A 12726-nucleotide genomic window follows, 5' to 3' on the forward strand; every position below is an offset into this window, starting at 1 on the left:
GTAAAATAGATAGCTAGTGGGAAGCAGCCGCATAGCACAGGGAGATCAGCTCGGTGCTCTGTGACCACCTAGAGGGGTGGGATAGGGAGGGTGGGAAGGAGATGCAAGAGGGAGGAGATATGGGAACATATGTATACGTATAGCTGATTCACTTTGTTATAAAGCAGAAACTAACACACCATTGTAAAGAAATTATACTCCAATAAAGATGTTAAAAAAAAAAAAATGCTGGAGCTTGCCCCAACACACAGGGAAGGAGGTGGAGTGCAGAGGGCCCTGGAGGGCGCCAGCTTTGCGGTGCTGCAGAGTGGAAAGCTGGCAGATGGGGGCTTTGCACAGAGGTGGCCTTTTGTGCTTGGCCTCTAACTTTTCCTCTTTCCTGGAGTCTTTGCAACAGACAGATTCTTAGAGGAGTCTGGGTTTCTGGAGCTGAAATAAGGCTGTGAAAATTCAACAACTTATTTCACTCTTTGAACTAAATCTATGAAGATTTCATCCTGGCCTATATTCTCTGCTTGTTTCAGGATTTCCCATAATTTATGTGCATCCCTAGGTCCTTTTCCTGGTGTCTCCTACGATGAGTGAAAACACTGTCACTTTCCCCTGCCCCTTCAGTGCTAGGAAGGGTTGGGCTTGAGTGACCTTTAGTGAGGTGGGCGGGGCTGACCCTGAGAGCCCCATCACTGGCCAACCACAAAAAGAAATGCACAGATGATGACTTGTGTTTTCGTATCACCATCCATTTCTTTTTTTAAAGAAAACTTTGTTTGCAAAGCCTTTCTCTCCAGCTTTCCAATGAAAGTCTACAAAGCACCATACAAGAAGAGTCTCAAGTATCCCCTGTTAGTGTAATATTATTAGGAAGGTGTAGTCAGTATCCCCACTTTACAGAATGAGGAAACAGGCCCAGAGACGTTCTGTAGCCTACCTGAGCTCACAGCTAGCATGTTAGAAGGAGATCACATTCAGTTCTGATAACCCAGAGCCTTGGCCACTGCACTGCAAGACTTCTTACTCCAGAGGGAGATTCTGAGCTGGAGAGAGCCCGAAGCTTTTCCCGTATTCTCCTCCGTGTGACCTTTGGCAGTCGGGGCTGTAGTTTGAATGGAGGTGAAATGTGTCAGGACTTGCCTTGTACAAAAACAGGAATGGTTAAATCCAGATATTCAGAGATAAAAGGAACCTAAATGATCATCCAACATAATACCCCTATGGATTTTTGCCTAATGGGGAAATTCCAGACTGGACAAGTTAAAAGTCTTCCCCAGATCATGGGGCTGGACACCGCGAGGACTGGGAAACTCCTCACCTCCTTGTCCAGTGCTTGTTCTCTGAAAATGCAAGAGTGAGTGATCTGGTGACAGCGTGTTTTGGGAACCACTGTGGCTGGAGCCACGATGGGAGGGGCTATGGGGCTGGTGGGTCGGAGGAGGGGCAAAACGAGCTGGATGGTCTTGGGTAATTCTGGCTCTCTTATTTTCAAATACTCATATAGCTCTGGACCCCCATAGGTGGGGTCACCCACTTTAAATTCTAAAATTTAGAATCCTCTATGTTTGTTCTAAGTGCTTCCAACTGTCCTGCAGGAGATCTTCTCCCTTGTTTCCCTTTGGGAGACAGAAGCCCTTTGACTCCCACCCTGGCAGGTCCAGCAGCAAAGGACACCTTTACTCCTTGCCCTGCAGCACCCCTCAGGCCGTCAGGGGCAGTGACTCCAGTCGGCTCAGCAGGGTTCCGGGGTGGGGAATCTGGAAAGGGGGGTGGGAGCGGTTCATGATGGCATCCTAAGACTGGGACCCTCCCCTCCCTGAAGCACATGCCAGTGTTAACATGCCTTAAGTTGTCACATAGCTGGGAAAAGGCTGGGTGTGTAAAACAGAAGATAAAGAAGGTATAAGACACCATATTTCACCACTCCCCCCTGCCCCCCGCCATAGTGTGGGGAATAAGACTTGCCCCAGTAAAAGAATAAATGTGTTGTGATTCAAAAGGCTCTTCTATGTGGTGCCCAGGACATGTGTTGAGCTGGAGGTCAGGGGTAGGGGTGGGCCGAAGGAGATGGTATTTTTCACTGGGAATGAATGTCCAGGATGAGGATGCCCTGGGATTCTGCTGAGTTGGGCTTGGGGATAACATGGGCAGCTTGAAGCCATGTTGGGCCACAGAGCAGGCGGAGTAGGGGAGAGCAGAGCTGCACTCTGGAGGGAGTGAGGGCCCTCTGCTGCAGCATGTGGCTGGCAGGACAGAGTTGGGGCTCCTGCTGGGGTGCAGTGACCCCTCACTCCAGGAGAGCCAAACTCTTCCCCCAGTGTTTTATTTTGATTTGCGTTTTTTTGTTTGCTTGTTTTTTGCTTCGTCCACCCACTGCTTTTCAGGGTCTCGGGATCTAGCCAGTGCCTGACCCCAGCATAGTTCCAGAACCCTAAAATGTGAACCTGTCTGTGTGTCGAGGGGGGCACTTATTCAGGCCCACGTGGCCCTGGAAATGCTAGACTTTCTGGGAAATAAAGCCTAGGTGCTCTGGAGGCTTTAGAGATAAAACTGTGGGTGGAGCATCCTTCCCTCCTCTTTTGCTAAGTCAGGCAGCATCTTTCCGCACCAGCAGCTGATGTGGGGCAAAGGGACCCTCAAGGCAAAGAGCTGAGGCTCCAGCAAGGCCTTCTGTGTTCTCCCCAGGGCGCACGGACCTGACGCCGTGCTGATGGCCGAGGGCAACCCGCCGACGGAGCTGACGCAGTCGCAGATGCTGCACATCGCCCAGCAGATCGCTGCGGGCATGGTCTACCTGGCGTCCCAGCACTTCGTGCATCGAGACCTGGCCACCCGGAACTGCCTGGTGGGCGAGAACCTCTTGGTGAAGATCGGGGACTTCGGCATGTCCCGGGACGTGTACAGCACTGACTACTACAGGGTGAGTGGCGGTACCGAAGAAGAGACCCCAGGGCCATCCTTCCCTGGGGGCCCCTCGTTGTATTAGTTTGCTAGGGCTGCCACAACAAAATACCACAGACTAAGTGCCTTACACAACAGAAATTGATTTTCTCACAGTTCTAGAGGCTAGAAGTCCATGATCAAGGTGGCGGCAGGGTTGGTTTCTTCTAAGGCTCCTCTCCTCGGCTTACAGACAGTGCCTTCTTGCTATGTACACCCTCACATGGTCTTTTCTCTGTGCACGGGCATCCCTGGGGTCTCTCTGTGTGTCTAAATTTCCTCTTCTTATAAGGACGCCAGTCAGACTGGATTAGAGCCCACCCTAATGGCCTCATTTTAGCTTAATCACCTCCTTAAAGGCCCTATCTCCAAATGCAGCTGTGTTCTGGGATTCTAGGGGCTCAGGCTTCTACATATAAATTTGGGGGAAACGCAGCTCTGCCCACAACGCCGTCCTGCTCTTTCCATGGCTCTCCAGAGCTGCATGTGAGATCTCCAAGAGGAAAGTTATCAACATGAGAGGTCTGCCAGGGGAACCCTTGGAAAAATTCCAGGAGGCCATGAGGTTAAAGGATTTTGAGGTTTGGATTTGATTCTGTGAAACTATGCCAGGAGCCTTTGTTTGAGGCTGGATCTAAGGTGATCTGGTTCACATAAATGAAAGTACGCTAAGACCCTGGAAGTTCCCACTCAGAACCATCTTGGCTGAAAGTGGATTGGCTAGTGGCCGTCTTGGTAAGAGGTTCTGTCCTACCGAGTCTGCCTGGGGTTCCACCATTTGAACCACTAACAGCTAGAGTTATAGACAATAATTCAAATCCACCGATTACCTGGAGTTGGCGTCCTTGGCATGTTAGATTTGTCAACTGACATCTCAGAACTTGGGTATGAAAGAAAAGGGTTATTTCTGGAAACCGGGAAGTCATGATATTGAAAGTGAAGATTTGGGTTGTGTTCTACCACCTCAAAGCCCCAATTTTGTTTTCTTGTTGTTTTGCTTGATTTTTAAGGGGAGAGAGATGTAGGAAGAAAAAGAAATAAATGTTCTAGAAATATATTACCAAAGAGGATAAAACTTAGAACTCGACTAACTTTCATACTAGGTTAGGGCTGGTGAAGAAAATGCCTGTTCTCGCCTTTGCTCTGCCCTTTATGATTTATGTTTGAGGAGGAGCCTTCTCAGTTTGTCTCCTGTACTCCTCCCTGCAGCCTCCCTCACCTCCAGTGCCTCTGCCCTTTAGCCGAGCTGACTTTCCTACAATTAGTCTAAGACAATGAATCCATTGCCTTGCTGCGTATTCTTCTATAGGTTGATTTGTGGGGTTTCTTCCTTTGTCACCTTGATGAGCATTGTCCATGTTTTATATAGCAAGAAAGGATGGAGACCAAATTGTAAAGGATTTTCTTGTGTGTATTTTCAGGAAACATGGGCAGTCTTAACTTCAGGTGTTCAAAACAGAGCTGCAAAGCACCCGTCCTGAGTCTAGCAATGACTGACTAGTTTATTACAGATAGCTAAAACATGGCGGGAGGTTACCTGCTAATGGATGCATCTTCTCTGTTAGCTCTGCTCCCTTGGCAGGAAGGGGGGAATGGGGCATTTCCCGGTCTCAGGAGACAAAGGAACGCATGAGTTCTTCCTTAAGAAATCTTTGCTGATCTTGATGAGCATCCAAGGAAGAAATATGTGGCCCAAGCAATAGCTCTCCCTTTCGCAGTAAGTTAATAAAGGTTTCAGAATGCCTGGCACAAAATAAGTGCTTGATAAATATTTTCAACCTTATCATTATCCAAATCGAAACAATTATGCTTCATTCTCAAAACCGGGACTGAACTAGGTAGAACTCAGTGTCCTTTTCTATAATCTCTAGAAAAATAATTCAGAGGAAAAAGACTGAAAAGCTCAATGATATGAAGATAAATTACCCAATTAGAAAATAGGCAAAGGATTTAAGATTCTTTTGGTGTCCCCAAAGAAAATGTACAGATGGCCAATAAGTACATAAAATGATGCTCAACATCATTAGTCATTAGGGAAATGTAAATCAAAACCACAGTGAGGTACCACTTCACATCCACTTGGCAAAACAGACAATAAGAAGTGTTAACGGGGATGTGGAGAAATTGGAACCCTCATAAAGTGCTGGTGGGAATGTAAAATGGTGCAGCTGTTTTGGAAATAGTTTGGCAGTTCTTCAAAATGTTCAACATAGAGTCACCATATAACCCAGCAATTCTACCCCTAGGTATATACCCAAGAGAATTGAAATCATATGTTCACACACACACACACACAGACACACACACACATACACACACATGCACACAAACTTGTACACAAATGAAATAGCAGTATTATTCATTATAGCTCAAAAGTGGAAACAATTTCAGTGTCCATCAACTGGTGAACAGATAAAATGTGGTCATCCATATGATGGGCTATTATTCATTAATTAAAAGGAATGAAGTACTTATTCATGCTACAACATGGATGAACCTTGAAAACACTATGGTGAGTGCAGAAAGCCAAGCACAAAAGGTCATATACTACATGCTTCCATTTATATGGAATGTCCAGAATAGGCAAATCCATACAGACAGAAAATAGATTAGTGGTTTCCAGGAGCTGAGGGGCAATGGGGAGCGAAGAGTGACTGGTCCTGGATATGGAGTTTCTTTTTGGGGTGATGAAAATGTTCTTAAATTGTATAGTGGGATGATTGTTTAGTATATGTGTAAATATACGTAAAACCATTGAATGTATACTTTGAAAGGGTAAATATTATGGTATATGAATTGTATCTCGATAAAAAAAGCCCCCAAAATACTAACAAAACAGTAACCATCATTATAGACATGAGAAGTTAGCCTTGGCCATTTATGCATTATAAAAACACTGTCATTTGTCATCTACCATATATTCTGATTTGGTGAAAAGAAAATCCTCCACTTAAGTGACATTTTTCTGAAGTATTTCCTTCTGAATTGATTGGAGGAAATAATGATTCCCAGTTCCTTTATTTATTAAATGTTCTGCATGGAACTATCCCAGTCATTAAGAAATGTTCTTCAGATGCCACATTGATTTAATCCCCCCACCATGGTCATTACTCAGTGGCAGCTGCAGGGTTTGTATGTTTGCTTGGTTGTTTGTTGTTTCCATTGAGGAGGCGGAGAAAAAAACTGGCCTTTCGTTGGCCTCTATGATAGGTGGGCCTGGGTGGGAGCCGGTAGGAAAGTGGATGATGGGTGTAAGAACCTGACACTTCGATGGTAGCTTAGGAAAACTAAGAAATTATGCATTCTATTTTGCCTTCTCTAAAATTTCAAAATGGTGGTACACTTTTTGGTTCCATGAAAGCATTTATTGTCATAGAACTCATTTGTAGAATATTATTGCTTATTTAAATATCAAAAGTCTGTCAGTAGAGTCCATTCTCTTGAGTTTGTCAAATCGACAAGTAGAAGCTGGTGCTCTGTTTCTGCAGGTGAGTTGAGTACATCATGCAGTGGCTATTTCCCAGGACACTCTTGCTTTCACATGAGTTACCCACCTGTTGGATCATCCATAAGCTTAGCATTGAGCCTGTCCCCATCACAGTGTCTCTTCATCTTCTCTGCCATGGTAGCTGGGGAATGGGTTCTCCTTACAGCTCCGGTTTCTCATTTGTGGGCACATTTTCTTCATTGTTTTGTTCCTAGCTTCTCCAAAAGCCTGCACACTCCGAGGTGGGGAGCTGCTGTGGCCAATGTGGGCTGTGATCACCAGTGTTAAGTATCCTTCCTGCCACAGTAACGGAGGAGGATTTTTGAGTTCACCAAGGCTATCTTATATGGAAGGATGGCGACTGGGCCTAGAGTCAACTGGATTATTAAGGAGTAACATGTCCCTTATCTTTAAGCAAGAACCAGTCCCACTGGCAGCCTGAGCCTTCAGCTCATGGTGGCTTGTGAGCAGCCTTGCAGGGTGGCCCCAGCTCTGTGCGATCCATGGCAGGAGGGGCGGGCGGCAGCTGTTTCTCCATCATGGGGGAGCTGGCAGCACCAGGAAACGGCTGCCTCAAGGCTTCCACCCTGTTGCAGCTGAGCTAATTATATCCTCCCAAAGAAGGAAGAAATTGGAACGCTACATTTGCATTGAAACCAGCCTGATATGGCAGGTCCAAAATTACTCTAGCATTTATGTTCTCTGAATAATTTTAATTAGCAGCTCTGCAGTACCAGTCTTTCATTTCATTTTTATTCCTTCCCTCCACTGGCAAAGCCTGGCATTTAGGAAGCATCTGAAACAGATTTCTGTCAGAGACCTAGGATCTCACTCTACTTGGTCATTACTATGCCACAGTGTATCCACTGAATTTTTTTAATGTGCACTTTGGTATTTTCCACAATTTGGCTTCAACATGCATTTAAAATGAATGTGACCGTTGGTGAGTAGAGAGCCCCAAACATCTGAAATCCTCGCTTTTAAGTCTTATACCCCTTTGGGCTTTAGTTTTATGGTGGCAGGGGGTAAGAAATCCTATCCTTTAATCCATCTTTCACTTAAGAAGAAAAGAGAAGGACGCAGAATCAGCAAATTGATTAATGGTGGAGATAAAAAGAAGCAAATGAATATAGCTTGGCTAAGCAAGGCCATGGTCAGAATCCTAAAGTGTTAAAATGATATAAACAACAAGTCTAGAAATCATCTTCAAGTGCTCAATACAGTTTATGAACAGCAGAGAGAAAAGACGATGGTTTTTCTTAAAATAAGCTGATATAACGAGTAGGAAAAGAACTGCTTTGAACTTCAGTACGTTGTCCCTTAATCTGCCCACCCTGGAGGAAGAGGGGTAATAAACTGGAAAATAAAGTCCTGAACCATAGAGGAGAGAAGAAGGCTTAGGTAATTTAAGAACTGGACAAGCTCATAGGAAATAATCAAGGATTAACTTTCATACCTTGGTCTTTGAAAAAATGTGTTTATTTTTTTTAAATTTTATTTATTTATTTATTTATTTTTGGCTGTGTTGGGTCTTCGTTTCTGTGCGAGGGCTTTCTCTAGTTGCGGCAAGCGGGGGCCACTCTTCATCGCGGTGCGCGGGCCTCTCACTATCGCGGCCTCTCTTGTTGGGAGCACAGGCTCCAGACTCGCAGGCTCAGTAATTGTGGCTCACGGGCCTAGTTGCTCCACGGCATGTGGGATCTTCCCAGACCAGGGCTCGAACCCGTGTCCCCTGCATTGGCAGACAGATTCTCAACCACTGCGCCACCAGGGAAGCCCAAAATGTGTTTATTTTAAAAGAAATATTTGTATGTAATGTGAACATTTCTAGATAGGTAGGTAGACAGACGGATGGATGGATGGATAGGTAGATAGGTAGATAGATAGATAGATAGATAGATAGATAGATAGATAGATAGATAGATAGATCTCAGCTCATTCCACAGATGTTTTTAGTGTGTTGTATAAAATGCCCAGGTCATTCCCGCTATGAGGAGCAGCATGGCATCTACCAATTCCAGTTCCACCTCCTCCCTGACTTTCTCCACGCAGAGTAATGGCTCACAAATCTGTGATCCCTCAATACTTCATATAAATAAGCATTACAGCATAGAGCACGTTGCATCATGGAAACCTGTTCATGTGCATGTCTTCTCACTGATATGAGAGCAGGGAGAGGACAAGTCTAATATATCTTTGTATCTGTGCAAACTGTAAGAGTGCAGGGCACATACTATGTATGCTGAACAGGACACACATAAGGAAAAGCCTTGATGAGCATATCTTTTTAGCCCTGTTGATGAATACAGAAGATACTCAGATTTGCAGATAGCCTGTCTCTGAGTCTAGGAGTGCTGTCTTCAGGAAGTAAAGCCAGAAATATAGGAACATCCTTATCTCAGACAATTTATTTTCAGTAGAAAGCTCAGAGCTTAAACTTATTTACATTAATACTATAGTAGAAAAACTTCCTCTGATATACTTTGCCTAGAACCCATAAAGCCAGGCATGGCATTCATTTTAAGAGGCAACACAATCCCTTCCTGAAAGAAGAATGCCTCTATGTCATTAACTCTCTTTTGCAGATACCATTTCCTTATTTTCCTCCTTAACAGATACTCACACAATGACTTTTAACTTTCACATAAACAATTATAGACCTTTCTGGTTGGGTTCTTTTGATTAAAGTGGCCCCAGAAATGTAAGAGTTTGTTTATTCTTGGAAATCATCTTCAATTTATGCCTTGTACAACAGTTAGAGAGAGCACAGTTCGGAGGAACCTGTCTGTTGGAGAGAAATCAGAACACTGAGTTCAGACTAATTCTATATAAAAGTTGATTGGCATAAATTGTTTCAAGATTCTAAATTGGCTTAATTTGTATTCAAGCCTCCCTATGAACCTTTCACATATGCTTTGGAGTTGCAACAGGGTGGGTGAGTATTCATTCATTCATTCATTCATTCAACACACATTAATGAAGCAGCTGCTATGTGTTAGACACTGTACTAAATAATAAAGGAGGAGTTTTTAGACATGGGATAATGTGATGAATGCTGTAATAGAAATATGTACCAGGAACCCTAAAGAGAAAGCCACCAGCCTACACTGGGAAACCAGAGTAGGGTTCACAGAGACATGACATTTGAGCTGGTATTTAAGATATGAACCCAAAATTGTTCTAGAGGCAAGAAGGCTAGGGGCCAGGAGGGGAGGGGTGGAATTCTTGGTATAGGAGGTAGCATAGGACAAGAGATGGCAATGTAAACATTACGATGTGTGGCCAGGGAATGGGACTCCTTTGCATGCCTCTGAGGCTAAAAAAGTAGGCTATTTAGGCTACTATCAGATTTCATGGGGACCTGTTTGCCATGCCAAAGACTTTGGACTTGGTCCTTTCGTCAGTGGGAAGCCACTAAGAGTTTTTATGCCAGAAAGTGACATGTCAGATTGCATTCTGGCAGCTTATGAAAATAGATCCGCCCAACAGATCCCCACAACTCCACTGCTGTACATATTTGATTGGCCTAGAGCAGCATCTCTCAAACTGGAACCATGAGCTGTCAGAGGCTGTTCACCAGTAAAAGAGATCCATGGTCACTAAGGTAAGAATAATTTCCTTTCTACAGAATGCCTCAGAGCCTTTAATCTATTACTGGGACTTGTGGCCTTTTAAGAAGGGCTATGGAAAGCGGCCAAAGCCTGCACAAAAGAGCTGGCCTGGAGATCCTTTGTCCAGGGGCCTGGTTCCATCCATTTCCTAACTAGTAAAGTCTGTTAGCGGGAGATGGCATAAATCCTCTTGTTTTTTCAGTTTTCTGAGTCTCTTCTTCTTGAAATCAAAAGCCCATCCACTTTGTACATGGAAGTACTACATACAGAAATTAAGTGTGCTTTCAGGTATGCTGGGAAGGAAGGTAGGCCATAGCCCATTGACTTGGATGGGCCAGAAGGATTCTGATTCCTCAGAGTACAGATAGGTATCCTCAGCAGGTACTTCCTCCCATTTTTACCCATTTTTGAAGCAGTCAGGCCTCAGCTGTCTCATGTCTGTGACATTCCATATCTTTGCATCACTGAGACCGGAGCTCCTTAAAAAAGGAAGCTGGCAACAAAGAGTTAGCTGGAGTAAAGAGGAAGGAGCATCAGACTGGGGTCCTAAAGGCAAAGGTTTGAATCTCCAATTTCTCTCTTCTAACTTTATGATTCTATCCGTTAGGAATGAATTTAGCATTTAGCTACTAGCAATGGCCTAAGCAGATAGGGAGTTGCTTTTGTTTGCATGACAGGAAGTTCACAGGTGGGCAGTTTCTGATTGGTTCAGAAGCTTTTCAATGTCAGAGCAATTTTTTGGCACTTGACATTTTCTTGGTCTTTTCCTCATGGCTGATAGATGGGTGCAGCAACTCCAAACATGTCAAAAATGCAATTGGAGGAGGAAGGGGGCAAGATGGCTGCAGAGAAAAGATAGTTTCTACCTGCATGCCTTCCTTTCATCAGGAAGTAAATCTTTCCCAGAACATCTCCTCTGCAAAGACTCCTTCTTATACCTCACTGGCCACACATGGGCCAAGACTAAGGACTGAATACACTTGCAGAGATCAGTGGCTTTCTGAAGACCTAGACAGACTATGGTTCTACTACAGGTAAAAAGGAACTGAAAGTGAATGGGTTTGGGAAGAGCAAAGAAAACCATGCCATACTCACCTGATGTGCCATCATGGTCTCTGTTTCTTTATTCTCAATGAGCTCCTGCCTTTAAAGCTTGTTGAGGACAATAAACTGAAGTGGCATATAATCAGTGCTAAAAAAAACAAAAGTGCTGGCATTTTTCAGTAGGAGATTTTTACTCCTCTGTATGTAATGCTTCTTTCTTCTCAAGCTGCTTTTAAGATTTTCTCTTGGGTTCATTGGCATTCTTGGATTTGTGGGCTTATAGTTTTCATCAATTTGAAATTTTCTGACCATTATTTGTTCAAATATTTCTTCTGTTCTCCCTACTTACCTGCTAGGGACTCCAATTTAACTTTTATTAAACTACTTAAAATTGTCTCATTGCCCACTGAGCTCTTTTCATATTTTCGGATTCTCTTTTCTTTGTGTTTCATTTTGGATAGTTTCTATTACTCTGTCTTCAACTTCCATAACTTTTTTTCTTCTGCAGTGTCTAATTTTCCATTATTCCCATCAATATATTTTTCATTTCACATATTCAAGTTTTCATTCCTACAAGTTCAATATGGGCCTTTTCTTATACTTTCCAGTCTTCTAGTTAACTTTTTAAACATGTAGAATGCATTTATAATAAATGTTTTCAGTATATTTGTCTATAGTTCCATTATGTGTGTCAGTCCTGGATCAATTTCCATTGATTGATTTTTCTCCTCATCATGGATCATATTTTCCTGCTGTTTTGTATGCCTGGTAACTTTAGATTGGATGCCTGACATTGTGAATTTTACCTTGTTGGATGCTAGATATTTTGCCTTCCTAAAAATATTTTTGAGCTTTGTTCTGGAATGTGGTTATATTGCCTTGAAGCTGTTTGATCCCTTTGTGTGTTGCTGTTAATATTTATTAGGCAGTATCAGACCAGTGCCTACTTTAGAGCTAATAATTCCCAACTACTGAGGCAAGATCTACTAGGTACTCTACCTAATTCCCCATGAATCATGAGGTTTTTCACTCTGCTTCATCGGGAACTGGCAGTATTCCTGGTCCTGTGTGAGCACTGGGCATTGATCCTTTTGGACAGTCTTCCCCAGCATTGATAGTGTCCTCACATGTGTGCAGTGATCAATACTCAGCTGAATACGTGAGGGGCACACTCTATAAATCTTCAGAGTTTTCTCTGTGTGCAGCTCTCTCTTCTTTGGTATTCTGTCTCTTCCATTCTAGTCACCTTGATCTTTCCAGGCTCTCTGCTCCATCTCCTTAATCCAGGGAGCACGCTGGGCTCCACTTGGAGCCCTCTGTCTCTTTCAACGAATTAAGCTTGGTAACCATAGAACTCACTATGTTTGTTTCTCATCTCTCAAGAATCATTATCCCTCATTGCCTGTTAACTAGTGTCTTGAAAATAATTGTTTCATATGCATATATTTAAACCAGTTTTTGGTTGTTTCAGATAAGAAGGTATATTTTTTCCCTGTTACTCCACCTTGCCTAAAGGTAGAAGACAGTCGCCATTTCTCATGATTAATATGTCATTAAAAAAAATCTATCAGTGAACCACTTACAAACTTCAGTAAAGAAAACAAGTTCTCCCACATCTTTAGAACATCTACTTCCTGTGAAGGATTTTTTTCT

The 12726-nt window shown here is 43.4% G+C and overlaps 1 protein-coding gene across 1 annotated transcript in view; it reads left to right on the forward strand.

Annotated features, from left to right (window-relative positions):
* The window catches only part of NTRK2 (neurotrophic receptor tyrosine kinase 2), a 379554-nt gene that overhangs the window by 301279 nt on the left and 65549 nt on the right, over positions 1 to 12726 (forward strand). Inside the window, exon 18 of the mRNA XM_061200555.1 lies at positions 2677 to 2911. Coding sequence (XP_061056538.1) covers positions 2677 to 2911 — 235 coding nt within the window. The remainder of the gene's footprint in view (positions 1 to 2676; positions 2912 to 12726) is intronic.

This window comes from Eubalaena glacialis, chromosome 9, assembly GCF_028564815.1.
Source record: "Eubalaena glacialis isolate mEubGla1 chromosome 9, mEubGla1.1.hap2.+ XY, whole genome shotgun sequence".
NCBI lineage: Eukaryota > Metazoa > Chordata > Mammalia > Artiodactyla > Balaenidae > Eubalaena > Eubalaena glacialis.